General features: G+C 51.0%; 2 protein-coding genes across 13 annotated transcripts in view; both read left to right on the top strand.

The window, feature by feature from the left end:
- LOC128333315 (synaptotagmin-like protein 2) overlaps positions 1-9,704 on the top strand; it is a 23,880-nt gene extending 14,176 nt beyond the window's left edge. Inside the window, exon 8 of the mRNA XM_053268707.1 lies at positions 9,568-9,704. The gene's annotated coding sequence lies outside the window, so the exon portion shown is untranslated. The remainder of the gene's footprint in view (positions 1-9,567) is intronic.
- On the top strand, positions 9,576-27,767 carry LOC128333313 (uncharacterized). 12 transcript variants are annotated; one of them, XM_053268693.1, is made up of 22 exons: positions 9,624-9,760; positions 14,334-14,407; positions 17,536-17,599; positions 19,221-19,309; positions 19,626-19,689; positions 20,195-20,280; positions 20,527-20,599; positions 20,959-21,044; positions 21,375-21,453; positions 21,813-21,904; positions 22,428-22,500; positions 22,801-22,970; positions 23,338-23,460; positions 23,580-23,700; positions 23,791-23,928; positions 24,338-24,511; positions 24,689-24,838; positions 25,232-25,351; positions 25,453-25,561; positions 25,885-25,947; positions 26,215-26,406; positions 26,701-27,767. In XM_053268693.1, exons 2-21 carry the CDS (start codon positions 14,337-14,339, stop codon positions 26,397-26,399), a joined length of 2,130 nt encoding a protein of 709 aa, XP_053124668.1. In that variant the 5' UTR covers positions 9,624-9,760; positions 14,334-14,336; the 3' UTR covers positions 26,400-26,406; positions 26,701-27,767. The 12 variants fall into 12 exon arrangements, with proteins under 12 accessions (XP_053124665.1, XP_053124668.1, XP_053124670.1 ...); XM_053268695.1 differs by lacking the exon at positions 9,624-9,760 and adding an exon at positions 10,238-10,455; XM_053268687.1 differs by lacking the exon at positions 9,624-9,760 and adding an exon at positions 11,825-11,984.

Genomic DNA, 27,767 nt, shown 5'->3' with positions numbered 1-27,767 from the left:
AGCAAACCATGATGTGAATGAAACATGAAAAATCTGTACTAGGATATGCCTGGGTTACCAGCTCTCCAGGATTGACTGAGAGTTCTCCAGGAACTGGCATTCATCTCCCATCCACATGTTACGTTCAACACTTGTACAGGTGCACAATGTAAACAGGTACAGATCTGTACACAGGTACACTCATTCACATGTTATGCTGAACACAGGTACAGAAGTACCTCTCTATACCAGGCATTTGAAGGGCCTGTATCCAGGTTCACTTTTGAAACGAACACAGGTACAGTCATTCACACAAACACATGTACAGCATAATGTTTGAATCGGGCTCAGAATGCTGGAGATCTTAATGGTTTGATATTATGAAAAATATTTCATTAGCGAGTCTCCAGGAAGCCCTTCAGTCTGCTATCGGACCACAATCCAATTTCTGACCTTTTGTGTGCTGATTCCTGGAAACAAGTGTTGAATACAGTCTAATCCCTAGCTAACTTGGCAAAGAGGCACCTTTTAATGTGGTGATTCTCTCTATTTAGCAGGGGGAGAGTAACTGGCCCTGTCACCCCCAGTACAGTACTTCCAGTGACTGTTGCTGGTGTCTATCTTATGTTTCTTTTAGATTGTGAGCCCTTTGGGGACAGGGAGCCATCATTTATTTATTTATTTCTCTATGTAAACTGCCCTGAGCCATTTTTGGAAGGGCACTATAGAAATCGAATTAATCATCATCATCATCATCATCATCCAACAAGGTACTTCCTACATTCTTAAAGGGGAAAGGGCATACCCCAAGAGGGATCCCTGTGGAATCTTAAAGATGAACAGATTTATTGGGGTACCTGGTGAAAGAGCCTCTTGTCAACAAAAACATTTATTGCAATAAATCCACCAGTCTGTCTGACTGGTACAAGATTGGAGAAGGTCCAAGGTTGAAATCATTTAATGTTGGGGTACTTTCCTGATCCCTGTAACAGACTTCACATGGCAACCCCTCAAGAATTTAATACGGGCAACTTATACCTTAACTGCTGCAAAATCCTGAATGCCTGTGTTCTTGCTTCGTAAGTTTAGACCACAGAGAATCTAGTAAGGGGGCGGGGGACAGGCCACAGAAGAATTAAGCCTTCCTCTGCTGTAAGAGTTCTCAGCCAATGCCATTGTAATCCCCAGATGTGGTTGGACTGCAACTGTCATCACCATGGTGGCTGGGAATGATGGGAGTTGTATTCCCAACAGCTGGGGACCCAAGGCTGATAAACCCTACCTGACTGTATCCTAACTGGCTGCAGTGGTCTTCAGGTGGGGGCCTTTTCCACCCCCACCCACCTACTTGAAACTGTATATTCAGTCATAGGAACATAGGAAGCTGCCATATACTAAGTCCAACCAGGGGTCTATCAAGCTCAGTATTGTCTACCCAGACTGGCAGCGGCTTCTCCAAGGTTGCAGGCAGGAGTCTCTCTCAGCCCTACCTTGGAGAAGCCAGGGAGGGAACTTGGAACCTAGATGCTCTTAGCAGCTCCATCCTCTGAGGGGAATATCTCACAGTGCTCACATGTGGTCTCCCATTCAGACCCTGCTTAGCTAAGGGGACAAGTCATGTTTGCTACCACAAGACCAGCTCTCCTCTCTATATTATGTCTGCAAAGAATGGATCTTTGACAAGTCAGGCATGTTCTCTCTCACTGAGTTGTGCTCCCTCCTCCGGCATCCAAATGCTTTATTTATTTGACAGAGCTGTGCTCTTTAGTGGATGCATTAAACGTCATTACTCAGATTTCCCTTCCTTCCTTGCCGTTCCTGTTAAGGCAAACCTATGTAAATAACTCTCTTTGTAACGGGTATGTTCATATAACCAAGATGTCCCTTACCTTCATCAGGGGTAAATATTTGGCACTTTATTCTGTTCATTTCATAATCTGCGTTTAATGAACTCTAATTTAAGAGAGGGTGCTTTATAGGATATTAATTAGTGCATCACAGTAGCAGATTATGCTGTCCTTCAATCTCTTTGCAGGATGGTCAGGCAAATACATGGCAATACCATCTCTGTTTTACTTTAACAGTTGAAAACACTTTATAAACCTGCAAAATAGGTACTGGTCAATGTTATGAACAGGCCTGGAAGGCTTTTGACAAGTGTGAAGATACTGTCCTTGTTCTCTGTGCTTCATGACCTGACTGTATAGCTTTTATGCATTTCACTGGTAAGCAGGAAAAATATTTCTTAATGCTGTAGGGCCTTGTGCCTTGCACCTATGAAAACATGTCTTGATTTAACTTATACATAATAAACCAAAATATTTTGTTTGTCCTTCTCAGTTCTTCATTCTGAAACACAGTGCTATTTTTTTTTCTCCACTGCAAACCTGTATTAATGGTCTGCAACATGCAGACTGTATCAGCCAGACACATCTTCAGATGGTAGATCTCCATCATCTATACCTTAGATTTTATTTGACATTGGGTAGATGCCCAGAGAGCAGGGAAGAAATTGTGTAAATATGTTTATAGTTTATTTTATTACAATTGTCATGAGGAAGAGCGGGATATAAAATGTAATAAATAAATAAAGTGGTGTGTTTGGGTCCCCACTCCCAAACAAAGGAATTGTCCCTTTTCTAAGCAGGAGCCACCTTGGTTTGCATTTGGATGGGCAATTGCAAGTGAATGCTGGAAGATATTCTTCTTAAGGGATGGCCCCATAGCTCCATGGAAGAGCATCTGCATGTTTGCGTGAAGAAGGTTCCAGGTTCAAGCCCTGGTAGCATCTCCAGAAAAAGACTACTGCCTGAAATTCTTGGAGAGTTGCGGCCAGTCAGTGTAGAATGTAGACAAATCTTAGCTAGATGGACCAATGGCCTGACTCAGTCAATGGCAGTTTCCAAGAAGGTTTGCCCTAGTCGATCATCTTCTGAATTCTGAAAAACAAAAGGTGAAGGAAATGATGATGAAGGGAAGGATCCTGGCTGATATTCAGAGCAAGGAAGTGTTGGTGCTGTGAAAGAGCAGTCCAGTGGAACTTGCCCAAAAAATGCCCACTGCAGTGGGGAAGCAGTATTTCTTGACACTCCCTTTCCCCAGGATGCCCTCAGTTAAGGTTACCAACAGGGTAACGTAACCTCAGGGCAACTTTAATTGTAAACCACCCAGAGACTCAAGTTTTGGGCAGTATAAAAAATGTTAGACAAACAAACAAACATAAACCTTGTACACTGCTCTGGGCTTCTCAGAGGAAGGGCAGAATATACATGTAAAAATAAATAAAATAAACCACCCCTTATTAGCAGGGACCTCCTTTATTTTAGCCCCAAATAGTCTGTCCCTTATGGGATGCCATTTGTCCCTTATTTTTCAGCTTACAGCCATCAATGACGGACTAACTTAGCATTCTCCAGGTACCAGGATCATGGAAACCATGCAAGTGATGACTGTGCTCATGGATGAAGCTATTTTCACTGCCTAACAGTGCTTCTCTTTCTAGAAAACAAAATGACATCACACCCAATTTGGCTAATCATGGTTATATCCATAAGTGGAGGAGAAGCAATCAAAGTTGGAACTCAAACCATAGTTTAAATTGAAAGCGGTTTTTTTAAAACCCAACCACAGGCAACTGCACAGTGCCACCTGAAAATATGTCCCCGAGGGCTGTGCAGCCCTCTGCTTCCCCACTGCACCGGTGCAGATAGTTTGGAAATCCTATTAGGCTGTTCTCTTGCCCCACTGGGACATCCTTGCTCTACATCAGCCAGTGTGCTTAAGATGCAACAAAAATGCTTTTCCACAGCTGAAGGTGCAGAGTGGCCTTCCTGGATTAAAAATGCAAAAGCAGCCCTGAGGGTTATTTGAGTTGTGCCTGTGCACCCTTCCTATGTGGGGCTGTGTTTTCCAACAGAAATGAGCAGAGGCTCACATTAGAGTATGCAGTCAACAACACTGTCTCCATCTATGCTTCGCTGGCCCTGATGCCTAACTTATCTCAGTTGGTTTGTTGTTTCAGTGTGCAGTGTGTATGCAGGTACAAATCTGTACACAGGTGCAGTCATTCACAAGCTATGCTGAACACAGGTACAGATGTACATTTCCTATCTGTAACCTGCATTTGAAGGGCCTGTATCCAGGTTCACTTTTAACATGAACACAGGTACAGTTATTCACACAAACACAAGTATACGTGTACAGACATCCACACATTTGCACAGCATAAATTTCTGAATCGGGCTCTAGGCTTCTTCCCAGGATGTCCCTTAGCAGAGTCAATCATCAATCCAGGTTCTTCCTTAGCAGGTAACTGTATCCCCTGAGCAGACACATGCAAGCTAGCTTTGCCCATTGATAAATCTGAAAACTTCCTTGGAGAGAGGCAGTGATTGCTGGACGGTATTGTCGTGCCCCTGGTCACCTTTTCCCATCCATTCTTTATTGCTGCTTATCTGATCTTTCCTTTGGTAGCCAATGGTCCCTGCTCTATTCTCCTTTGGTAGCCAATGGCTCCTCCCCTTCCAATCCCCTGACAGAAAAAGCAATTAAAGGAGAACTAGGACAAGCAGCAACAAAGAAAGGCCTCATTCACACTGGCATCCAAACCTAGGTTTAATGTGGGTTACCAACATTAGGTTGATTGCGGGAACCCGTGCCATGATGGATTATGGCCCAAGCTGAAGCTGAGATGCTTGCCTTGGAGTGGATTCACACAATCACACTCATGACAATAACCCAAATTAAACCTGGATTCAAACAACTGTGTGGACTCGACCAAAGTACGGAGAAAGGTGGCCATGGACACTGTAATCTCCCACCAGCTTGCTCTGGCCACCTCGGAGAGAGTTTCAAAATCCCCAGAAGGCAGAGCCATGACTTATGTGTCATAAGAGGAGAGAGGGAGAGGAGAGCTGGTCTTGGGAGAGGAGAGCTGGTCTCGTGGCAGCAAGCATGACTTGTCCCCATAGATAAGCAGGGTCTGCCCTGGTTGCATATGAATGGGAGACTTGATGTGTGAGCACTGCAAGATATTCCCCTCGGGGATGAAGCCACTCTGGGAAGAGCAGAAGGTTTCAAGTTCCCTCCCTGGCTTCTCCAAGATAGGACTGAGAGAGATTCCTGCCTGCAACCCTGGAGAAGCCACTGCCAGTCTGTGAAGGCAATACTGAGCTAGATAGACCAATGGTCTGGCAGTTTCCTATGTTTCCTATGTATGGCTAGGTTCCCCAGAGGTTGAGTACAACATCTGGATCCTGAACAGGATCCTGTTCACAGTTCTTGCCCCATCTTGGCCGAGCACCCAGACAGGCCAGAGGGGGAGGTCCCGTGGGGTGCCAGGAGGCAAGGAGTGGAGGATCAGCCAAGGGTGGCTATCAGATGCGGACAATGAGGCCAGAGGCATGGCTGAGGAACAGCAAGCTGATGAAGGGCCAGAGGCAGAAGATGCAGTGAGAGAGCTGGGCTGGTGGCTGGATACCAAAGGCAAATACTCAGTAATACTACCTAGGAAGCTGCCTTACATGGACTCAGACCATTGGTCCTTCCATCTCAGCACTGACTACCTGATAGAGGCTCTCCAGGGTCCCACAATGGCTTCTCCCTCCCTCCCTCCCTCCCTGGGGATTCCAGGGGCTGAAGCTCAGACCTGCTGCATGCTAAGCAGAAGCTCTACCGTTGAACTACAGCCCTCTCCCTGTAACACGGCCTGCTAAAAACCTTTGTGTCTTTAGCACCAACATCCTAAACAACGGAGCCAGCTGCTGCTCAGAGGTTTTAAACAGGATGGGTGTGTGTTCTCCCTGGGTGGTGGTGGGGGTCACCCTGAATGAGCCGACATTTGCTGATGGTGCTCAGCCCAGCACTGCAGCCCAGAGAATGCCCTGGACCCCCGCCCACCCACCCCTCCCTGGCCGGAGACCAATCTGCCAGCTGGCGAAAGGATTAAGAGGTAGGTAGCACCTAGGACTGGCTGCTAGAAGTCGCAGCAGGAGACCCCTTTCCTTCCACACCCTACTACTGTCATGCAGATGAAGACTCACTTCGCCCAACTTTCATATTCTGAGCACACGTGATCCGTTTGCATGCCTGGCCCTTCAGTTCCAGTCTCCTGCACTGAGCAGAGGGCTGGAGACCTCCGAGGCCCCTTCCTTCCCACGCCAGCATCCCATGGGCCAGTGGCTTTTCTTTCACGCAAAGCTGTACATTAGGGATCTGCTAAACCTCCACACCTCCTTGAGGAATTTCGGCCCCTCTTTCCAAACCTCTGCTAGCTTCCCGCCAAATGCCTCACACATTTCGCCCCAGCAGGAAGCTCTACATTAATTAGAATGCCACGTTTCCCTGTAAGCAAAATGTTTTGGCAGCCGGTGGGGTGGCAAGCTGGATGCAATTTCGGTAGAGCCCATGTCAGTTGCTAGATCTGCTGGGAAACGGCTTTCAGTGTGGAGTGGGGGAGTGATTCAGCACCTGGTTTATGCAGAGCCCTCCATGTATAACTACTATGGGGCTTTGCCTTTTGGGACAGACTCACAGGGGTGCTCAGCCTTGGGTCCCCAGGTGTTGTTGGACTACAGTGCCCATCATCCCCAGCCACCTTGGCCTTTGGCCATCATAGGAACATAGGCAGCTGCCTTCTACTGAGTCAAACCATTGGTCCATCTAGCGCAGTATTGTCTACACAGACTGGCAGCGGCTTTTTCAAGGTTGCAGGCAGGAGTCTCCCTCACTCCTACCTGGAGATGCCAAGGAGGGAACTTGGAACCTTCTGCATGCAAGGACGCAGATGCTCTTCTCAGAGAGGCCCCATCCCCTAAGGGGAATATCCTATAGTGTTCACATGTAGTCTCCCAACCAGGGCGGACCCTGCTTAGCAAAGGGAACAGTGCATGCTTTCTACCACAAAACCAGCTCTCCTCCCATAAACTCCCATCATGGCTGGGGATGATGGGAGTTGTAGTCCAACAACATCTGGGGACTCAAGGCTGAGAATCCCTGCAACAGCTTATTTTGCAGAATTATTTGCAATTAAAATAATAAATAAAAATAAAAATAATAAAAATAAATAAAAATAAAGAATCAAATGACTCTCTCATCCTCTTGTCTTCACTTTCTCTCAGTGGAACCCTGTTTTTACAACCTCAGTCTCAGGAATGAGGGGACATCTGCAAGTTCCATTCCAATGTGGGAATCCCTTTGCTCCAGCAAGAAACCGCAGGCGCCACCCCCTTCCCTCTCCCCCCACTTCCCCACCCCACATTCTGCCACCACCTAGAACTCTGAGGAAATTTCACACATCACCATGACTCTGATTTTTACTATTGTTTTGCATGGCTCAGCTGTTCCAAGGAGACTTTTGGCCCCAGTCTCCAACAAACACAATGATGGAAAATGTTAGGTTTAAGGCATTCTTTGCAAAAACAGAAGGCTGCTGTTCAGTTCTGGAAGCTTTTTCTCTCTCCCTTTGCCAACTCAAGGGAGCTTACTAGTTTGCCCTCTCCCCACCTTTAAGAAGCCATAAAGATAAACTATATCTATGAAAAAGTATTATCAAAAAATGCACAAATTATGGGCTTGATCCAGCCAAAGTTAAATATAAACAACAATGACAAATATTTATATACTACTTATCAACAAAAGCTTCCAAAGCAGTTTACACAGAGAAACAATAAATAAATAAAAGGGCTCCCACTCCCCAAAGGGCTCACAATCTAAAGAAAAACATGAGATAGACACCAGCAACAGTCACTGCAGGGGTGCTGTGCTGGGGCTGGATAGGGCCAGTTACTCCCCCCCCTCAATAAAAGAGAATCACCACGTTTAAAAAGTGCCTCTTTGCCAAGTTAGCAGGGACAAACGTTAAACTCTTGTAAGCGCCCATATTTCAATGCACAGACTCAGCTCTCCCATTGAAAGCAACGGGCTTTCATTGTGCTTAACTCTAGCTGGATCCTTCCCGATGTATATAATCCAAAATGCATATAATCCAGAATGGATACTAGCATAAAATATTTTTAGTGCATTCATTGCGTCCCCTCTCCAAATCTACATATGCTGCAGCAGCTGGTGGTCTTGAGGTAGCAAAATGGGTAGTAACAAAATTGATAATACTGTTACCCGCTCAAGAACCACTTGGCTCACAGCCCGATTTTCTGCAATCGTGGGAATAGCCTCCGTTTCTATTGCTGTTGCTTTGCATCTTTTATGGTTATATTATGCTTGTTTTTAAATCTTTTAATCAGAGCTGTATTTTTATATTTTTGCTAATATTCTTGCCTCCCCATCTCTGGCAACTTTTAAAAAGGCACTGAAGACATATTTGTTCACCCAGGCTTTTAATTAGCTGTATAGTTTTAATATTTTTAATGTTGGGTTTTAAATTCTTTTAATGTTAATCATTTTAATGTTTATATTATTTTACAGGTGAAACTCGGAAAATTAGAATATCGTGCAAAAGTCCATTAATTTCAGTAATGCAAATTAAAAGGTGAAACTGATATATGAGACAGGCGCATTACATGCAGAGCAAGATAAGTCAAGCCTTAATTTGTTATAATTGTGATGATCATGGCGTACAGCTCATGAAAACCCCAAATCCACAATCTCAGAAAATTAGAATATTACATGGAACCAAGAAGACAAGGATTGTAGAACAGAACAATATCGGACCTCTGAAAAGTATAAGCATGCATATGTATTCAGTACTTGGTTTGGGCCCCTTTTGCAGCAATTACTGCCTCAATGCGGCGTGGCATGGATGCTATCAGCCTGTGGCACTGATGAGGTGTTATGGAAGACCAGGATGCTTCATTAGTGGCCTTCAGCAATTCTGCATTGTTTGGTCTCATGTCTCTCATCCTTCTCTTGGCAATGCCCCATAGATTCTCTATGGGGTCAGGTCAGGCGAGTTTGCTGGCCAATCAAGCACAGTACACTGTATACTTTTCAGAGGTCCGATATTGTCCTATTCTTCAATCCTTGTCTTCTTGGTTCCATGTAATATTCTAATTTTCTGAGATTGTGGATTTGGGGTTTTCATGAGCTGTACGCCATGATCATCACAATTATAACAAATTAAGGCTTGACTTATCTCGCTTTGCATGTAATGCGTCTGTCTCATATATCAGTTTCACCTTTTAATTTGCATTACTGAAATTAATGGACTTTTGCACGATATTCTAATTTTCCGAGTTTCACCTGTAATTGTAAACCACCCAGAGATGCAAGTTTTGGGTGGTATAGGAATATGTTAAATAATTAAAATAATAAACAAATGATATTTTAATTGTGTGATTTTTGTAGTCTTGTGTTAACTTTTGTGTGACCCACCTTCAGATGGTTTTAATGAAAAGAGGTATAGAAATTTAACAATAAAGAAAGAAACAGAATGGATTGCTCTGCAAGGCACCATTGCTGTGGGGACGGACGGGTCTATTGTGTGCTGTATCGGTGAGTTCCAGAGGCTCCTTGTTCTGTGACAAGCCACAGAAGTATGGATTCGCAGAATGACAATATAGTAGCACCATCCGTGTGTGTGAGTGTGATCGCCCTGAAATGTGCCTGACACAATTTTTGCTTCTTTCCTCCCAGGGGCCTGAAGGTGTCATAGCGCCAAGCCAGTAGACTTGTGGAACATCTAGCAGGACGTGAGACTTGACTGTCCATCTGCTGCGCTTGGCTTGCTGGCCACAATGGCCTTAGGAGTGCAGCCCTGCTATGATCCAGAAAGAAGGAGTTTCCTGGCCTGGACCCCCTTTTACAAACACACAAACCCTCTGCCAAGGTTTCTGCTCCTTAGAAACTCTATTATCCAAATTTATTAGCAGCCTCTCAGTCATGCACCGTAACACCTGTGTGGAGACATCTCCCTTTACTTCTCTGAAGATCTGGGGGTCTAAATGTTTGGAACATTCCTCCTGCCCCTTGGAGGAAAGGCATGGCCCTGTTGTCACCCAGCCATGTGTGCTCAGGAACAGACTTCAGTCTGGATCCCAATCTGAAGGGTTGCCAATGTTTTTTACTGACCTGGCTCCTGTGCCTTTAAAAATGTCTTGACATTCAAAAATTAAGTAGCTGAAGCTTTTACTTTCATGGAAATGCAGATATGGGAAAATCTTTGCCATTTTAATTTCTGTAACCAGGTATCTTCTACAGGAACAGGAGCAGGATTGGTTAGAGAGTTGGCAACCCTGCCTGCTTGTGCCCCATGCCCACCACTTGGCCCTGAGAATTCTGCACTGGGGGTGGGGTGGGAGATGGAGGGAGGATAGAAAGGGCCAGTTCTGCCAAGTGGCAGTTGCAGATTCGGTGGGGATGGGAATTGCCCCCACTTGATGTGGCCTGGCTCCTCTGCTCTGAGCAAAAGTGTGACTAGATCGAGCAGGTGAAGCCATATCTAGCCAAAAGAGATGGGAAACCGCTTCACTAGCTTAAGCTCTGCATGTCAGGCGTCTGCTGAAGTCACAGGAGCAGGAACAGGTAAAGAGTTGGCAACCCTGCCTGCTGGTGCCTCATGCCCACCACTGGGCCTGGGAGTTCTGCCATCCCTGTGTACATTCAAACATGGTGGTTGCTGGGGGGGGGGTCCCTGGCCGAGAGTGTTTACTGGTCGCAACGGATCCTGATGGGGCTGGAGGTTCCGCTGCTGCCTTCAATCTCTCTGGACTCGACCGTTGGCAGGAAGACTTTCTGGCCTCTCCTGCTGCTCACGGCAAATTTCCGTCCCCTTTTGGCTGTGAGGGAGCGCAGAACATGGCCTCGGGCAAGGAGTCCAGAGTGAGTGTCCACCGCCCTGCCCCAAAAAGGTTAATGGGGGGTGAGACCCCCAGGGGTTGGATCTGGGTCAAGGTGGAGACATTTAGGAAGTGAGTCCCTCCTGGTCCCTTTGGGTTGACCCTGGTGGGCAGGAAGGGAGTGGCCCAGCCCATCTTCTCTTGGTCTTTATGGAGCACAAGCCCCTCATCGCTGGCTCATAGCCCCGTCAGGCCCCTCCCTCCATCAGGACCTCTTCCAGCGAGGAAGCGCAGAATGGAGCCACCTGCACAGAGCAGGAGAAGGAGCTCCTGGCCTCTCTGAGCTGCAGCCCAATATAGGAGTTTCTCATTGTTGGGGAAACACACCAGCAGAGATTCGAAACCAAAAGCCTCCTGCTCTCTAGGCAGGCTGCTTCCTTGCTGGGCCATTAGGTGGCTTAAAAAAACATTTGTCATTCTTGGGAGCTGGGTGTGCCTGCATTAGATGCTCAAAAGGGGTCAGGCTCGGGAACATTTTAAGTCTCCAGCAACACCCCTGCAGAGAGGATCTCTCTCTCTCTCTCTCTCTCTCTCCCTCCCTCCCTCCTTGGATCAATGGTGATGATGACCCCCTTGTTTTGGAAGGCTTCTTCCTCGGTAGCTTAGAATGAGATAACATGAGTGTTATTGTTTGTAAGCCTCTTTGATATTGTTAACCTAAAATAAGGATATAAAAGAAATGAAACGTTGTGGAGGGGGATGGAGGGAAGGTAGAAAGGGCCCGTTCTGCCAAGTGGCACTTATGTGGAGGATGGGAATTGCCCCCACTTGATGTGGCCTGGCTCCTCTGCTCTGAGCAAAAGCTTGAGCAGATTGAGCAGGTGAAGCCATTCCTAGCCTAAAGAGATGGGAAACTGCTTCACTAGCTTAAGCTCTGCATGTCAGGCGTCTGCTGAAGTCACAGGAGCAGGACCAGGTAGAGAGTTGGCAACCCTGCCTGCTGGTGCCTCGCACCCACCACTGGGCCTGGGAGTTCTGCCATCCCTGTGTACATTCAAACATGGCGGTTGCTGGAGGGGGGGGGTCCCCGGCTGGGAGTGTTTACCGGTCGCGGCGGATCCTGATGGGGCTGGAGGTTCCGCTGCTGCCTTCAAACTCTCTGGACTCGACCGTTGGCAGGAGGACTTTCTGGCCTCTCCTGCTGCTCACGGCAAATTTCCGTCCCCTTTTGGCTGTGAGGGAGCGCAGAACATGGCCTCGGGCAAGGAGTCCAGAGTGAGTGTCCACCGACCTGCCCCAAAAAGGTTAATGGGGGGTGAGACCCCCAGGGGTCGGATCTGGGTCAAGGTGGAGACATTTAGGAAGTGAGTCCCTCCTGGTCCCTTTGGGTTGACCCTGGTGGGCAGGAAGGGAGTGGCCCAGCCCATCTTCTCTTGGTCTTTATGGAGCACAAGCCCCTCATCGCTGGCTCATAGCCCCGTCAGCCCCCTCCCTTCATCAGGACCTCTTCCAGCGAGGAAGCGCAGAATGGAGCCACCTGCACAGAGCAGGAGAAGGAGCTCCTGGCCTCTCTGAGCTGCAGCCCAATATAGGAGTTTCTCATTGTTGGGGAAACACAACAGCAGAGATTCGAAAGCAACAGCCTCCTGCTCTCTAGGCAGGCTGCTTCCTTGCTGGGCCATTAGGTGGCTTTAAAAAAACCTTTGTCATTCTTGGGAGCTGGGTGTGCCTGGATTGGATGCTCAAAAGGGGTCAGGATCAGGAACATTTTAAGTCTCCAGCAACACCCCTGCAGAGAGGCGTTCGTTCTCTCTCTCTCCCTCTCCCCTTCCCTCCCTCTTTGGATCGATGGTGATGATGACCTCCTTGTTTTGGAAGGCTTCTTCCTCTATAGCTTGTGAAAACTTAACAACTTTGACTGAGATAATACGAGTTCTATTGTTTGTAAGCCTCTTTGATATTTTTAAACTAAAACTAGGATATAAAAGAAATGAAATGTTGAGGAAGGGAGATGGAGGGAGGATAGAAAGGGCCAGTTCTGCCAAGTGGCAGTTGCAGGTTCTGTGTAGGATGGGAATTGCCCCCTCTTGATGTAGCCTGGCTCCTCTGCTCTGAGCAAAAGCTTGACCAGTTTGAGCAGGTGAAGCCATTCCTAGCCTAAAGAGATGGGAAACCGCTTCACTAGCTTAAGCTCTGCATGTCAGGCGTCTGCTGAAGTCACAGGAGCAGGACCAGGTAGAGAGTTGGCAACCCTGTGGCTGTTGGTGCCTCGTGCCCACCACTGGGCCTGGGAGTTCCGCCATCCTTGTTTAGATCCCAATATGGCAGTTGCTGGAGGGGGGGGGTCCCCGGCCAGGCGTGTTTACTGGTCGCCATGGTGCTGTGGTTCCGACGGATCCTGATGGAGCTGGAGGTTCCGCTGCTGCCTTCAAACTCTCTGGACTCGACCATTGACAGGAGGACTTTCTGGCCTCTCCTGCTGCTCACGGCCAATTTCCGTCCAATTTTGGCCATGAGGGAGTGCAGAACATGGCCTCGGGCAAGGAGTCCAGAGTGAGTGTCCACCGACTTGCCCCAAATAGGTTAATGGGGTGGGGGGAGACCCCCAGGGGTTTGATTTGGGTCAGGGTGGAAACATTTAGGAAACGAGACTGTCCTGGCCCCTTTGGGCTGACCCTGGTGGGCAGGAAGGGACTGGCCCAGCCCATCTTCACAGGGTCTTCATGGACCACCAGCCTCTCATTGTTGGCTCATCAGCCCCCTCCCTCCTCCAGGACCTCTTCCAGTGAGGAAACACAGAGTGGAGCTACCTGCACAGTGGAGGGGAAGGAGCTCCTGGCCTGCCTGAGCTCCCGGCAGCTTCCCCGTTCAGAAATCACAGGAGCAGGATTAGTTACAGAGTTGGCAACCCTGCCTGCTGGTGCCCCACGCCCACCACTGGGCCCTGGGAGTTCTGCTAACTGAGCAAGAGACATCTTTCAAAATGGTGATACTCTCATATTTAGCAGGGGGAGAGCAACTGGCCCTATCCAGCCCCAGCACCCCTCCCGTGGTGTTGCTGGCATCTGCTTGATGTTTCTTTTTGGATTGAGAGCCCTTTGGGGACAGGGGACCATCTTATCCTGGTGTTCTTGATTTATTTCTCTGTGTAAACCGCTTTGAGTACTTTGGTTGGAGAGTGGAATATACATCTCTGTAGTAGCCGAAGGACTTGTTTAGATTCAGAAAGTGGCAGTTGCTGAGCTGCATCCCGGGGCTGGGTTTGTTGACCTGGTCGCCATGGCGCTGGGGTTCCGACGGATCCTGATGGGGCTGGAGGTTCCGCTGCTGCTCTTGGAGCCCCTGGACTCGACTGGTGGCAGGAGGGCATTGCGGTCTCCCCTGCTGCTCATGCCAAATTTGGTCCATCTTGGGCTGGGAGGCAAGGAGTTCAAAGGGAGGGTTCACCACCCTGCCCCAAAGAGGTTCAATGCGGGGAGAGACCACCAAAGTTCTCAAAGCGGTTGGGGTCAAGGTGGGAAATCTAGGAAGTGAGTCCCTCCTGGTCCCTCTGGGCTGACCCTGGTGGGTCTGAACAAACTGGCCCAGCCCATCCTCACTGCTGCTCTCCTCTCTCCTTGGCAGGACATGGGAGAAGGATGCCCCTTACTCCGCGGCGTGGGCAGCCTTGGTGGGGCTACTCCTGTGGCTCCTCTCAGGTACGTCCTCCTGCTCCTCCTGGGTTATCCGGGCCCAGTCTTGATTTATGGCACCTTGGATTTGAAGACCACTTGGGACCCTTTCAAGAAGCATGGCCCCTGCCAGGGTTTCATAAGCTGCCCCCCCAAAAGAGGTCCCTGTTCACAAGAAGCACCAGACAGAAAGGAAAGGCAGCAAGGGCAGGCAAAGGGATCTCCAAAGCCCATCAGTCTGAGCTAGCTGGGCTTTGGGGGAGGCTCCAGGGGTTCAGGCACAGGAGGCCAGGGAGGGTTCTCATGCACACTGAGCTCTCTTCTAGGGTTTCAAAGGAGGATGGGTCGGGTGGGGGGATCGGTCCCCTAGTCTGCTCTCTGAGGACTGGGGGGCTGAGAGGCTCCATGGGCTGGTGTGCGTGGCCCAGCATTTCTCAGCCCCTGGATTCCAGGTGAGCCCTGCAGCCACCCAGAGCAGGAGGCTGGAGCCAGGGTGTGGCTGGCTGCTCCTTCAGGGCCGGATGCCCTGGTGCCTCCTTGAGCGGTTGCAGGGGAAAGGGAGCAGTTGGGATGGGGAGCAGTGGAAACCCCTCTGGGGGGCAGAGGAGGGGGTCGTGGCAGCCCCTTGGAACAGGTGGTGCTGAGTCAGACCATTGCTCTACTCGGTTCATGGTGGTCTACTCTGACCGGTAGCCACTCTCCAAGCCCCAACCAGGGAGCTGAGATATTTTTCCTAATGGAGATTCTGAGCTTCAGGACCCCCCCACCCCCACCCCAAGCTACAGCCCAGCCAGGGGAGAAGAGGGGACTTGGGCAGGTGCTGCTTGTCTCAGCAGAGGGCTCCCGGGGTGGGAGAAGCTGCACTTCCCAAGTCCTACCAGTCATAGCTAGGAAGCCCCACCAGTGTTTCCTCTAACAGGGAACCCCAGATGTTGTTGGCTACCAATCCCATAATCCCCAGCTGGTGATCAGAGGCATAACGAGGGAAAATAGCGCCTAGGGCAAGCACTGAAACTGCGCCCCTGTCCAAACAGGAATGATGGGGCTTGTAGTCAACAATATCTGGAAATCCTTGTTAAAAGGACACTGTACCATCTAGACATGGTTGTTGATCAGAACCTGAAAACATGAGCCATCTCTGTAAAAGACTTAGAACAACAGTCAGGAGTTATGCGAGGATCCCAAGTGTCATTTTCTCTGTCTCATCTCATTCTTTTTTAAAAAACATGACTTTGTCCTAGACTCGAGGATCACCTGCCCAAATAGCCACAAGCAAAATAGGGGAAGAAGGTGGTGGTAGTGGTGGTGGTGGTGGTGGTGGTGGGGTGTCTATAAACCAGCGAATGATTCCTGCCAGCCTTTGTCTTATGATGACTGTTGGCTCATGATGGGGTATATGTGCATCCACCACACCAGTGCGTACTTTGACACCAAGAGGGAGGAGGATACATGAGTTTGCCACCCTAGACAGAGGCATTTGCAACAGGAGCAGACAGCCAAGTTCTGCCAGGGCCAAAACCAGCCCCTGCCAGACTAAGAAATCATTGTAATTTGCCCCTTCCTGTCACAAGCAGTGTGCTGCTCTTTTATTATTGACTCTAACTCTCAAATATCCCAGTCATGGATCGGAAATTCAGGGTCAATTTACAAGAGACACATTTTCTACATGGGAGTTTCTTCTGTGCAGGTGTTGTGCAGAAACCCATGTGTCGTGACCGCCAGGGGCAGAGCAAGGTTGGAATGGGCCAAGATGAGATTTTAAAATGGGCCCCCAGACCCTCAAAGTCCAGGGCCTCCACACACCCCAGGCCCCCAAGGATTTAAGTCTGGTATTTCAAAATAAGTATGCTGCCTGGCAATACATTTCACATGCACACTTCACAGTATATAGTGATAGACATTGAGTACTATATATTTGTGCTACTTTTAATGCCTAGAACACACTAGCAACGCTAATTATTAAAATGGCCCCCTCGCTGCAGATTAACGATGCAGGGTGAGCCTATGTTTGTTTTCTGAGAATTCTGAACAAATTCAGTCAAGTTTGATTCCAGGAGGTTTTCCATCCACAGGAGGCTTTTAAAGCCCTTTAACACACATCTCCTCCTCTGGAATGGAGGTGCTGCATTCACATGTTGGCCAGATTGACCCTGAAGTCCCTGCAAGTTATTGGAGAGCAGTTCACACACGAGAAAAATAAAATAAAATAAAAGCACAAGACATGCTTCACAGTTCTCACTCAGACCTTCTGGGTTGCAAAACAACTTGAACATAAGTGCATTTATGAATGAATGAAAGAAAGAAAGAATGAATGAATAAATATTTGTTCCAGAAGTTTTTGTAATTTTCTGACATGAAACAAGCCACTTATAGGCCTTTTTAGATAGTTTTTGTTTTTAAAGCCAGCACATTTTTCGGTCTGTTTTAAACTAAATACTCAGAGACTCCTCAGTCTCGCCCCACCCCCCATATCAAAGCCCCATGGCAAGCAGATCCCTATAGAGGGGGGTAACCACCACAAAAAGGAATTCACAGCCTACCTCGCAAGGGCTGTGCCGGATGCTCTGCTCTGCTGCAGGGAGCTCTGCCAGCCTCCTCCTTCCGGGCTTGCTGGGGCCTACTCCAGTCCAGGCTTCAGGGAGGCCTACTCGGAGGAGGCCTCTCTGGAAGCCCCACTGCCCACCCGCCGATCAGCTGAGAGGCGCCAGGGAGAGAAGGAGAGCTCTGCAGTTTGCAGGCTGCTCCCATCCTAGGCCCGAGCTGGAGGCAAGTGGCTGAGGGCCCCCCCCCCCGGGGCTGGGCAGGTGGGCAATGGGGTGGGGGTGGCAGGGACTGGCGTGACGCCCCCACCTCAGTGGCGCCCAGGGCACCTGCCCTGCCTGCCCCCCCAGTTCCGCCTATGCTGGTGATTCTGGGAGATGCAGTCAACATGGAATGCTCTCTTAGAGGGAATGCTGAGCCCCACCCTCTGGCCACCCCAGACTTCCTGCTAGTGAGACGGAAATGTCCCTTCTGGTCCTGGGGGTGGGGGTGGGGGGTCCTTGCCCTCACGCCCTGCCATGAGGCATCCGGCTGTCCACTCTTGGAAACTGGGTACTCGGGGTTCCTTCGACACACTCACTGACTTGTGTCTTTTGTCTTGTTTCTCCTCTCAGTGACTTCCAGCCACAGGAGACTAATGAAGAGCGCTCCGTGGCCGAAACCAGCAAATGGTCACTGGTAATGGATGGAAACCCAGTCTGTACATGGCAGGGCTTGGAGGGGGTGGGAGAGGCCCCATTTTGAGCTAGAATAGAGGGCGTGTGGTAGAGATCCAGTCTTAGCAGGTTGAAGGGATGCTTTGAGAACTGGTCTGGAAAAGCCATCTGCATCTATATTTGCAGTGGTGGTAGCAGTGAATTGGGTGGGTGGGATGAGTGAAAATCTGGGCTCGACTACAAGTGACTCATGCAAAGGTGGGAGACCCGCCCTATGGAGGAAGCAGCATGGGAACTTTGGGGATGGGAAGTGCTGAGAGCGAAGAGGGGTGTGTCTACCTGTCTTCCACCCCTCACTTCTTCATTCCGCTTTCCTGCCCCAAATCGCTTTCTCCCTCCAGGGTTCCAGACTTCTCTTTTGTTCTGGACTACCAAGCACAGAACACGTCCAGGAAGGGAGCAGTCTGGAGGGGAACTAGAGTGGGAAAGTCTTCCTTGGGGCAGATTGGGCACTCCTTCCCCTCTGCCACTTCTCGGCTCCACATGGCCCCCTTTCTGGCTTCGCTTAGCATGTAGTTGAGCATCAGAAGGGCCCTCAAAACAAGAGGCTGCATCAGGTGGCCAGTAGCTCTTCCCAGCAAAGAGACGAACTTAGCTAAGCTTCTCTGATTTAAAAGCACCACCCCTGGATGTGAAACCACAGTGTCCCATACAGCAAGAGGCCTGACTCTCATTCGGGACCCTGTGACTCCAAATGGTCTAATACCTATGATCTCACCCAACTCCCCAGGAATGAGAGGTGGGGGAGGCTGATCTCTGGAGTTCAGTAGATTTTTGGGTTTGGTTCCTCCCTGAGCCCAGTTACATTTTGAGAATCACATGCATTTATTTTTTAAACGGATGGAAACGGATACCATTCATATTTGTTTCCATTCGCTCTGACACAATGGCACCCATGAAATAAATGGCCATGAAAGTGTGTTCAGTCTGGGGGGCCCATTCGCTGACATTGGTTTTAGGAATGGCTTCTTGTGGTGAACCTGGGGTCCCACTCGAGGCCGGTAGATCTCTCTTCACTTCAGGAAGGATGCACTCTTTTTGTTGTGGGGAAAGAGAAACCAAAACCAAAAGGAGCAAAAATAGACTAAAATAAACTCTCTCTCTCTCTCTCTCTCTCTCTCTCTCTCTCTCTCTATCTATCTATATATATATATATATATATATATAAATGAAAAATCAGCTGAATGAAAAGAAAAAATAAAGATAATTTTTAAAAAAAAAATCCATTCTAAATTTATATATATATTTGCAAGACTCTAAATAGTAGCTTAGATGCATCATCAAGAAAAACAACATGAGAACAGGAATGCAACTGCAGGGGCCCAATTCTGTGGGGGAGCATGGTATGAAGGGGGGAGGGGTCCTGAACATGGCTGCCCAGGGTTATTTGCCTCTGAAGTGGCCACGCTCCTTTTCCAAATCCTTCTCCCCAGCACTGTTTTGAGGTGCAAAGGAGCCACTTCCTGCTTTAAGCGCATCTGTTACGGACCCTTTGAAGGAGGTGTGAAGTTTGGCCCCCAGACCCCCTGGAAAGATCAAGTGAGCGCCAGAGCACCCATTCCTCTCTCCTCTCTCCTTCACAGAAGTCATTCTCAGACGGCTCCAGGATCCAGCATGTCAACACTGGGAACGAGATCCTGGATGAAGGAGTTGCCACCAGTTCCCGGAGGAGGTAGAGTTTCTTCTTGAAATGTTGTGTAGGGAAGGTTTTCTGTCCCCCTGCCAGCCTGGATCTGGGATGGATCCAGTGCGGCAGACTGGCAAGAGGTGCAGGGCAGACAAAAATGACATCTTCATACATTTTGTAGAAGAATTCAGTCCTACGAGATGTGGTGGTGATATCCACTAGATTTAAGGTCACAGGAGACAGCCTCCTGGAGGCATCCGGCAGTCCCCTATTGGAAGCAGAGTGCTGGGCTAGATGCATCTTTGGTCTGATCCAGCAAGGCTCTTCCGAGGTACTCATGCCATTGTATTTCTTCCTGCAGTGTCTTCACGGTTGAAGATGATGGGTGGTTCCTGCAGACCATTGCCACTGAATTGTCTTGTGAGGTAAGGACATGATTCCTGTCACTTTATTAGCATTCAATTCTAGAGCTCCCATGCATTGATGTTTCTGTTAATGACTGCTTTTCTTTGGATAAAGAAAGAGATCTCAGAGACCTACCTGACATGCTGTCTTTGGACCAGAGCTCCAGAGTGCAGCCAACTGATTCCGATGTCCATTTTGAAGGGTGGTGGCCATTTTGAAGGGTGGTGGCCATTTTGTTGACCACAACAAAACTCAAATCACAGTGGAGGTTCATTGTTGGGCATACCATGAAACAAAATGGCCACAAGCATGTGGTGGCTGTGCCCTGGCACTCCCAATAACAGTTAATGTTAGAGCACATTGTTTCTTTTTTAATAAGATTTTTAAATCAAAAAATCTAAATAATCTAAAGAAATAAGCATGAATTCAAAGAAAATGGAGGGAGAAAACCTAAAACCCACGGCCCTAGGAAGATCAGAATGAGCACAATTTCACGCATTGCTCTCCTTTTTCTCTCATTTGCAGGGTGCCGACATCCAAGAGGCCGAGATCCCAGAGGTCAACACAAGGGATCAGGAACTGGACGTGGAGAGTTTCATCAGTTCCCCGAGGTACTCTTTTCTCAGCTAGAGGGGCAGATCCAGAGCTCATGGATGCAGAAGACTTTCCTTAAGAGCTCATTCTGGGGCCAGGGGAGGTGGCTAGTTTAGCAAGAAGCAGAAGCTCTGAGCCTATGGGCTTCCTGCAGGCATCTGGCTGTCCACTCCTGGAAACAGGGTGCTGGGCTGCATGTCTCATTCTTCTCATCAAGCAGAGCTCATTCTGATCTCACATGTCTTCTTTCTTTCTTTTCTTAGCGTCCAGAGGCCAAGCACCGTTCAGAGGAGGCTGCACAACACTGCTGCTGACCAAGAGCCATCCCTTGGAGAGGTCAGGAAGGAACATCTAGTCCCTCCCTTGGAAAGACAGTGGGTGGGCATGTGGGTCCCCTGTGTTGCCCAGGAGTAGAGAGAATGTGGAATGGCTCTAGTCTGAGAAGCTGCAGGGTGGGTGGCCATCTTCTGACAATAGTTTGCTTAAACCTCTGATATGGTCATGCTGTGGTGCAGAATCGGCCTCCCCTGTAGCTCTTCAGGGACATAAAATGTCCATTTCTGGCCCACTTCCTGCATTCAGCTCACCCGGTGATGCCCACTGGATGGTATCAGCCTGGCCTTTTCCCTGCTGAAGCCTGGGAAGCTCAACACGAGGGCCAGAGCAACCATTTCTCCCCCTTCTCTCCTTCACAGAGTTCTTCCTTCCCGGGGGCCGAGACTCCACATGCCAGCGTGGAGGACGAGGGGTCGGAAGGGGACTGTGACACCAGTTCCCCCAGGTACCTTTCTCAGCTGAAGGGCCGCTCCAGGGATCATAGAGGTGGATCACCTTCCCTGGGAGCCTTGGTTGATTAGACATGTTCATGGAGGAGAAGCCAGTTGAAGACTGCCAAGGAACCTCCGACTCTCCAGATTTCTCTCTCTCTCTCTCTCTGAACAAACACACTTTAATGCCACATGTAACCAGGTCTCAAGTGGTTCACAACCAACTAAATAGGCATCTGGCTGTCCACTGTTGGGTGCTGGGCTACACGGGTCTTTCACTTGATCCACAGGGCTCCTGGCATGCATTGATGTTCTAATGCCATGTCTCTCCTTTCTCCTCTCAGAGTCCTGAAGCCAAAGAAGTGGCTCATCAAGAAGATGATGATGAACACCTACACGGTGGAGGACTCGTCCTCCGCAGAGGTCAGAAATGATCATCCATTTTTTCATGTGGACGGGCTCTAGCTTGTCTGTGTGTGTGTCTCCTGTTCCCCAGCAGGAGAGAGAACGTGGAATGGTTCTAGTTCTAGATGCCGCAGTATGGGAAAAATTGTGATTGGTGGGATGGGAGGAAATGCAGTTGAGGCATTGGAAAGGGGGCGAAAATGTGGTGAAAGGCTCTTCTGGGCAGAGATGCCAAATGCCTTTTCTACCAAGAGGCAGGTCTTATTTTAGAGCAGGATGTCTTCCCAACTGTCCCTTGAGCTTGGTTCCTCTCAGAAGCCTCGCACGGTCAACGCAAGCCCTGGAACGCTCCCGTTTCTCTTCTCTCTCCTCCCCAGTGCTCCTCTACGGACGAGGACGACACGATGCATGAGATCAGCAGCATCGAGGACGAGGTGTGGGACTCTCCACCGACCCCCAGTTCGGCCAGGTAGGTACCCTCCTCTCAGCTGAGGAGCCAGTAGGGAGCTGGGGGGCTTTTAGCGTAGCCAGCAGAAGGCTGCAGGGGACAGGGGCAGCTCCCCCATGTCTGAGCCCCATAGAGGGATGTTTCCTCCTGCTTGCTCCCTGAGGACTCTGGAGGGGGAGATCACCCAAGGAAGCCGATTGGCAGCAGGTGCAAGACAGACACCAGCAAGTCTATTGCTGGCTATTAGCAGAGGGAGCTCCGAGACCCCCATGCTGTTGGCATGAGCAGGTGTTGGGGAGAAGGAGCAGGGGAGGGTTCCTGTCTCGATGCCCCCTTTGAACACTTCCCAGGGCTTCTCAGTGGGGCACGAAAGGCTGGACTTGGGAGATCTCTGGCCTGATGAAGTTCCCCTGCCAGCCACCTCCCACGGGAGGCGAGATCCTTGCTTAGCATCTCTTTGGGTGCCTGTGTTCTTCTTCAGCTGGCTGCCATCTCCAACAGGAAAGTTCTTTGAGCAGCTTTTCGTTCTCCTCTCCTCTCTCAGGAACATCGACGGTGAGGAAGCAGGAAGAGGACAGCTGGCCCCAGATTGGTTCTCCTCAGTGCATCTGGAAGAGGTAAGGGGCACAAACCAAGGGTGAATTCCCTCCACCTCTCTGCCCCTCCTTTCCTGCACTACACAGGATGGCGGCTTGGATGGCAGTCACTGTTCACACGGGAGGTGGGGACTTGCCCTTTCCCCTCGTGGATGTCTTTCCCTTGCAGTTGACCTCATGCACCCTAAGCCAGAGCCAGCTTCCTCCAGACCCAGATGTAGGTGTAGACACCCATGTCATTGGCCTGGCCCTGGGTATTCTCCTGACCCATAACTGTCCCTCGGACTGTGTGCTGAGGCCTGACTCTCCTCTTCTCCTCAGGGGAGAGCAACAAAGAAGATCGGGGACGTCATCCGGAGCGTGGAGTATGCCAGCGAGGTGGAGGAGAGGTTCCCCGAACTCCTGGTAGGCCTGGTCAATAAGATCCTCACCGGCCTGCAGAACACCACCAAGGAAGTCGGGAACCGAGACAGCCAAGACCTGCCTCCTGAGTAAGTTATGGCGGTGGGGAAAGTGGGGCCAGCAAGTCCTCCTTGCAGCACTCTGGGAGGACAGGCTAGGGTCATTTCTCCCATGTCCCACTCTGATGGGTGAGGAGCATTTCTGGCCTGTTGGGGTGACTCTGGCATGGCGGTCCCCTCCCTCAGCTACACAGAGGAGACCCCAGAATTTGCAGCCGTCTTGACTCTGCAGAGAGCCTTAAAATGCGTCTGCGGTGTTAAAAAAACAGCTGTGGGGAAACTCACTTCACCCCGTGGTCTCCCTCCCATGTTACAACACAGTCCCTCCACCCTTGACACTACACCACCCTGCAAGGAGACACACACTTTGGTGACAGCAACCTTCTCTTCTCTGCAGGGAGACCGCGCAGATTGTCCGGACCCTGCTGGAGAGGGTGGCACAGGTGACCCCAGAGAAGACCTGCTGGGAATCCCTGTGCTCTCCGCAGAGCTGCCTCCAGGGTGTGGCCCTCTTGGTGAGGTAAGTAGGAGTGAATAGGAGATTCCTCAGGAGGCCTGGGGGCTGTTGTAGTTTGGGTCAGGTCTGCTCTTTCCGGGCCTTCCGCCCAGGACTCAGCAGGGTCCTTTGGTGTGTTGCAGGGCTCTCCTACAGACACCATCCTCCACAGTGGCCAGGCTGAAGGCATACCTGGCTTCCGTCTTCAGCCTGGACAAAGATCCAGAACAGCATTCCCCCGCAGAGGTGGCCTTCTTTGTGGAGGTGAGCAGCGTGTTCCTCAGGGTGGGCTTCCCTGAGAGGAGGGTCTGGCCCCAGGGGCTGATGGATGTTTTCCTCCTTTCCCTCTTTTAGCTGCTCCTGAAAGACAAAGACTTCGCCGCCTTGGAGAAGACCTGGACACTCCTGGTAGCGTGGCTAGTCCACCCCAGCCAGAACATCCGCTACCTGAGCGAAAGGGGACTTCTCCAAATTTATGGAAAGCTGAAGGCAGTGAGTGACCCAGACCCACGACCCCGGGAGCATTTCTGGGCATGGAAACTCCTCTCTTTGGGGAGCCCTGCCTGAGGCTGGTGCTCCTAGGCATCCCCAGGTGTGATGGGGAGATTTCTCCAGTTGGGTGGGTTTAGCCTGTGGAACCCTTGCCACAGGATGAAGGAGAAATCCTTAAGGGAAGGCACAGAAATGGATCTCTCAGTGGGAGCCCTGATTCCCAACGTGCTCCAATGCCGCCTTCTCCCCCCTCTTTGTGCCTCTGGGATGGCTTGAGTGATCTCCTCCCCAAGGCAGTGGATGGAGGCCAAACGGCATCAGCCCCCCGAGAGGCCTGTGGTCTGTTTAGCAGGGGGTGGACTAGCATGTGTTTGAAAGGACTCCGAGGATCCACCTTTTTTCACCCTAGGCAAAGAAACCCCAGGATTTTAGTGCCGGGATCCTGGGAGGGCTCAGGACCTCCAGTCTGGAAGCCACTTTGGGGGTCCTGGCCTTCATGGAGCGGCTGAGGCACTGTCCATCGGAACATCAGGCCACGGTGAATGCTGTCTTGGCTGCCCTGTGCCGCCCTCTCTTCCACCACGTGAGTACTTGCACGCCAGCCCTCCGCCCCGGCTCTATGAGGGCCGGCCAACCTGCAGGTTCCGACTGGGTTGGAGAAGGGAAACCGGACACCCCCTTGAGACCCATGCAAGCTCTTCTTCATGGTGATGGAGGTGAGGAATTCCTCCCTAATAACGACCCCTGTTCTTCTTTGTAGGAGGAGGCTAAGATCCGAAGGGCAGCCATGAGGACCCATCTGGATCTCCTGCAGCACCGCCACCACCATCATGAGGGTACAGAAGAAAACATCACGACCCTCATCGCGGTGCTGATGCATGTGGAGGATGAGGACCTGGAGGTAGCACAGGTGAGAGCCCACTTCTTCCTGCCACCCCTACGAAGGTGTTTAGGCTTCCCCAAGTCCAGCCGCCCAGTCGCAGGCCCCAGGGTTAGCCTCACGGGGTGGTGAATCAGCGAGCTGTCCCGCTGTGGCTTGGCCCATCCAGGCCTCTCTGAAACCTTTCAGGGAATGGACCTCCCCACCCCCTTCCACTTTCTCTTCCAAGAGTTCATCCAGGGCCCTTCTTTCCTGGGATGGGGGAAAGCTTCCCCTCTTGAACCTGGCTGCCTTCGGCTGTGCTTCAGCCAACTAGAGGCCACCAAAGTCCAAAATCTCCCCTACTCCTTGAAGCCCCGTAAGAGGTTTCTTGGAATCCCTTGGGAGGCTTTTTTACTCCCATTCCGGTCTTTCTTTTGGCAGGCTGCGAAGGACAATCTGAGCCTCCTGGCGGAAGCCCTCCTATGGCACCTGGAGGGCAGGCTGCTGGCGCGGGACTCTTACAGCCTGCAGGAGCTGCTCCACAAGATCGCCAAGCGTCTGGTAAGGGCAGCCCCTTCCTGTCCGTCCCTCGGCTCAAATGGCTCAAGGACCTTTGGGCGATGCTTTGCTCACTCGGGATTTGTCTTTGCTCTTGAACCCAGATTCGGCAGCTCGGCACAGAGGATGCTGTGGAGATGGAGGCCACCAATATCCTGGGCTTCTTCCGCAGCGAGCAGCCTTCAGTGAGGAGAACGGCTGCCCTGCTGATCGGTAAGCGAAACAAGACTTCTGGGTCTCCCTTAATGGGTCGTCTTGGTAGGCAAAGGTTCACTCTCTTTGAGGGCACTGCCAGAAGGGTGTGGAGGGGCAGGAGCTGTTCCCTCCCCAGGAGGACTGGCCCAGTGAGCGTTAGCTAGGAGTCTTGACTTAATTTCCTCCCAAGGTGACATAAGAGTCCCTGGAGGAATGGCTCAATCTGTCAGTCCCAGAAGGATCAGAGAGGGGAGGACTTCCTCTCCTGAATGGTTGGAAGTGAGCTGTCCATGCGCAGAGTCCTGAACTGTAGTTCCATTTCCTTCCACCCTTGTTTTTAGGTCACCTGGTCCACAAAAAGGGCAGCATACTCACTGAAGGGAACATAGAGACCTTCCATGCTGGTAAGTGCGGGTTTCTGGGTGGGAAGGGGCAGTTTCTGTGAGGGGAGAGGCCTAGGTTTAGGGACCACAGAGCTGGAATGGGCCACCTGTCCCCTCAAATGGAAGGTCCCGGTTGCATCCTCAGGGATGCTCAGCAGTAGGGTTTCCCAGAGTGCAGGGGAGAAAGAGTCAGGACTTGCTCCCTCTTGGTGTGGAAATGGTGGGGCTTGGCGAAGGGTGGGGTGATCTCTTCATGCCATTTCTGAAGTTTCTCCTTCATCCTTCCAGCGCTGGAGAGCTTGCTTGGCGACCATGACCCCGAGGTCGGGAGAGTTGCCTGCAAGACGGAGAAGATCGTGAAGAAGGCCTTTTCCCTCCACTCCCGGCACGGGCTGCGGGCTGCCGTTCGGCGCTTGTGGGCGGGCTGTAAGAAGAAGAGACACCCGCCAGAGTACGGTGATCTCTCCACCTGACCGACTGGTGAGTAGATCTAGGCAGGGCTTCACTTGAAGGGGCCCCGATGGTTAGGGAGGAGGCTGGGGCTGCAGGAAGGGCGGGCAGGAATCTGGGCAACCCTCCCTCGTGTTGGAATGCCATCTTCGGACCTTGTGGCCAGTTGTACAAGTAGCCCAAGGGAAAGAGGAAATCTCTCTCCTCCCTCTGGTAAATGAGGACACGGATATTCTGCCAGGGGTCCCTGGTGCTTGGTGGTGTCATGGGGGAGAGTGTGAGAAGACCCCCAATCTCTGAACCAATGTCCTTCTCTCTTTCCAGGAACAACAGCCCCGTGCTCTCCCCTTGAAGATCAGCAGCTGAATGGAAACACCATGAAGCACAGTGGATCCGGACCACCCAGAAGACCTCCTCCAACCCCGTGGACACAAGATCTGTCCACAAGAAGACATCCAGCAGGGAAGTGCAGTTCTGTCTGAGGAGTGAGGGGGAAGCAGGCTCCACTCCCCTGGCCCAAGGAAACCCCTCCTCTGGGGTGCGGAAGCCCCTCCCCTTGCCTCTGCTGGCAGGCTGTGGGAGGAGGCTACAGGACCACCCTGCCCCCAAGTGGCCCTTTGGAACCATTCTTGGGCTTCCCTTGGGTCCGGGGAGGCTGTGTGGCCCCAGCAGGAGGGCAAGGTCACCGCCTCCCTCCATTCCCACCAGCTGGCCGGGGAGCGCCCCCTCCTCCTTCCGCCTTTCTCCCCTTCCCCAGCGGCCTGGCTTCCCCTGGCAGGGGAAGCACCGTCCAGGCATCTGCCCCCTCCCCTGCCGAGGGTGTGCTCCTCCCCCCCTCCACTCCCGCAGCCACGCCTCACTCCCCCCTCCGCTCCCTCCTCCTTCCTCCCCAAACCGGTGCAGCTTGTCCACCCCATCAACCCCCACCCCCCTGCCCAATCCCCACTTGCTGGGCTGCCGGAGTGGAAAGGGAGGAGGAGCAGGGCAACCCCACTGACGCTGCTTTGTGCTTCTTGCAGGCTTGTGCTGCTGCTGGGCGGCTGGAGGAGTCGATCCGCCCCAGAAGAGGAGACCAAGTGAACGTGCCTGCAAGGAGCGGGGTGGGGTGGGGGGCTGGCTGGGACTCCCCCCAATTTTGTTTGCCCTGCCATTCCCTTGTTCCGTGTGACCCTGGGCTTCCTTCCCTCCCTCCCTCCCAGGGGCAGAATGGGCTTTGCTGGTCGTCCTGTTGGGGGCCGAGTAGGAATTTTTGGCTTTCCAACAGATTGGCCGAGATGGAAAGTTTTTTTGCCTACTCCATTCTGTCCTGTTTTGTTTCCTTTAGTTAGGAAGTTATGTGACGACTTGTAACCTAATTAAGTATATTAATAAAGTTGCCACTTGTGTTACCA

The sequence above is a fragment of the Hemicordylus capensis genome, chromosome 7, assembly GCF_027244095.1.
Source record: "Hemicordylus capensis ecotype Gifberg chromosome 7, rHemCap1.1.pri, whole genome shotgun sequence".
Classification (NCBI taxonomy): Eukaryota; Metazoa; Chordata; class Lepidosauria; order Squamata; family Cordylidae; genus Hemicordylus; species Hemicordylus capensis.
The sequence above is the reverse complement of the archived record's forward strand: the minus strand, read 5'-3'. Positions and strand labels throughout refer to the sequence as shown.

Excerpts from the sequence above, each read along its gene's own strand:
- LOC128333313 (XM_053268685.1), top strand. The coding sequence starts at position 13,989 with ATGGCGCTGGGGTTCCGACGGATCCTGATGGGGCTGGAGGTTCCGCTG. Across the intron at positions 19,310-19,625 it reads GCCACCAGTTCCCGGAGGAG|TGTCTTCACGGTTGAAGATG; the intron begins GTAGAGTTTCTT and ends TTCTTCCTGCAG. Across the intron at positions 22,971-23,337 it reads AGCCAAGACCTGCCTCCTGA|GGAGACCGCGCAGATTGTCC; the intron begins GTAAGTTATGGC and ends TCTTCTCTGCAG.